This window comes from Sinocyclocheilus rhinocerous, unplaced genomic scaffold (genome assembly GCF_001515625.1).
Source record: "Sinocyclocheilus rhinocerous isolate Xijiao unplaced genomic scaffold, SAMN03320098_v1.1 scaffold877, whole genome shotgun sequence".
In the NCBI taxonomy this organism is placed as follows: Eukaryota; Metazoa; Chordata; class Actinopteri; order Cypriniformes; family Cyprinidae; genus Sinocyclocheilus; species Sinocyclocheilus rhinocerous.
The window spans coordinates 620,574-622,369 of record NW_015662177.1 but is presented as its reverse complement, the minus strand read 5'-3'; the positions used below and the strand labels follow the sequence as shown (position 1 = coordinate 622,369).

General features: G+C 40.3%; 1 protein-coding gene across 4 annotated transcripts in view; it reads right to left on the bottom strand.

Annotated features, from left to right (window-relative positions):
* The window catches only part of LOC107727910 (synergin gamma-like), a 49,751-nt gene that overhangs the window by 34,886 nt on the left and 13,069 nt on the right, over nucleotides 1–1,796 (bottom strand). For all 4 annotated transcript variants that reach the window (XM_016537944.1, XM_016537947.1, XM_016537945.1 and 1 more), the window contains 2 exons: nucleotides 1,292–1,366; nucleotides 996–1,192 (listed from right to left, as the gene is read on the bottom strand). In XM_016537944.1, coding sequence (XP_016393430.1) covers nucleotides 996–1,192; nucleotides 1,292–1,366 — 272 coding nt within the window. The remainder of the gene's footprint in view (nucleotides 1–995; nucleotides 1,193–1,291; nucleotides 1,367–1,796) is intronic.

The window sequence follows — 1,796 nt, the reverse complement described above, 5'->3', positions numbered from 1 at the left end:
TCATGTTTGTGGTTTTTCATCATTATACAGTCTGTTTAAATAAATATTCAGAAACATATGTGCTACTTTTTGTCTTTTTTTCTGTTTAACTTTTATTAAACTGCAGCTCAAAATAGAATAGGCCTATACCCTAAATAACGATAAATTATATTGGAACGCATCTCCAAAATAATTGCATACACAGATGCACGTTGCCATTACAGTAGTCAGCGCCGAACAACAGGCAAATAAAATATAAACTGAGGTTACAAAAGTGATTCAGTCAAGATCAGTGAGGGATTTTCTTTTCTTTTGTTCTTTGATTAACATTATAATGACTGGCGGCAGCGGCTGCTGTCAATGCACGGATCCAATACACCCTTGTTTTCTTTCTCAACTCTTTATGTTCACTAAGACATAAGACATTATGTTTTAAGACATAACCGATTGTATTTATGGGATATTTTGATATAATTCTGTGTGTATTTGTCCATTCGAATGTGTAAGAATGCGAGAAAGAGAGCTCAGTCCAGTGTTCGCATATATAATAGGCGGCTTTTGTGCGTGTTTGCAGCACAGAAAACAGTGTGCAAGTGCAGAAGTGAGTTCTATTTCGTCTTCTTTCTTGCAGTTGAATCTTTTGAAATCACAATAAATGTGCATACAGAAATCGAGACGCAAAATCGACATGTAATTTTATAAGAAGTAATTTGATTCCTGACCTTATGCATCTGATTTCCGAAATTGGAATGGCTTTTCGATTCCCAACCCTCCTACTAAATTATTTCATTCTTGCATGCAAAAAAACCTGTATGGTGACTATGGGTTATGTAAAATATTTTTTGCAACTTACTAGGTTTATCATTTGTCATTTTTTCCCGATAATCGTCTGTTACCTGAATGTTGACATCGACATCGCGATACTTACGAGACATCGTTGATATACGATAATATCTATCGCCCAGCCCTAGTATCCACATAAGAAATTTTTGAAATTATGGACTTTCGGCAACTACCTGGGCAACTCCAATCAAGGCCAGTACAGTGTACAGCTCTTCCTTGGTCAGCTTGCCAGGTGTGGTGCGGTTGGCCAAGGCCCAGAACTGTCCGAGAGCTTCTCGTGGCAGACCCGATGATATTAGAATTGGGTAGAGTTTGGCTGTGTCAATACCTGTTGGTGTCATGGTGAACTCAAGGACCTTCTTGAACAACTCTGTGAAGAGCAAACATTTGGCATTAGATACCGGGATATAAAACTTAACTTGCAGAACTATGAAATGATGCAAAAACCAATGATGTCAAGAGCAAGTACCTGGGATAAGCGAGTCATTGTACAACCAGGATGGCACCATGGGTTGCATGTCTTGTTGGGGGTAGACTCCCACACCTGTTTGTGATGGACATGGAGACAGTGAGATGTTGTTTGTGGACTCTTAAGCTAAGAGTGCCTGATCAAGCATATATCCCATGTGCCTACTGCACAGTCAGACGTCCCCCACACCTGCTGTCGGCAAAGCTCAGCACGGATGTACTACCGACACCACGCACAGATACACTAAAGACTCCCACTGCTTCTGCCGTCAGCTCAGCTGTCTTGAGACGGGAGCTGGTGGGTTTGTAGGACAAACAGATTGACAACATATGGAGAAGAGAGTTTTCCTTTGTATTAGCACTGACACTCGTCTCATTACATGCATTGCCAATGTGTGCATTGAAAACTGTGCCAAAACCAAGTCCTGTGGAGAAGTAAATTAGGCAAATAATTAAAATGTGGCTATGGCAATTAAACCAACTAAGCATCTTCAGCAGTGAATCAT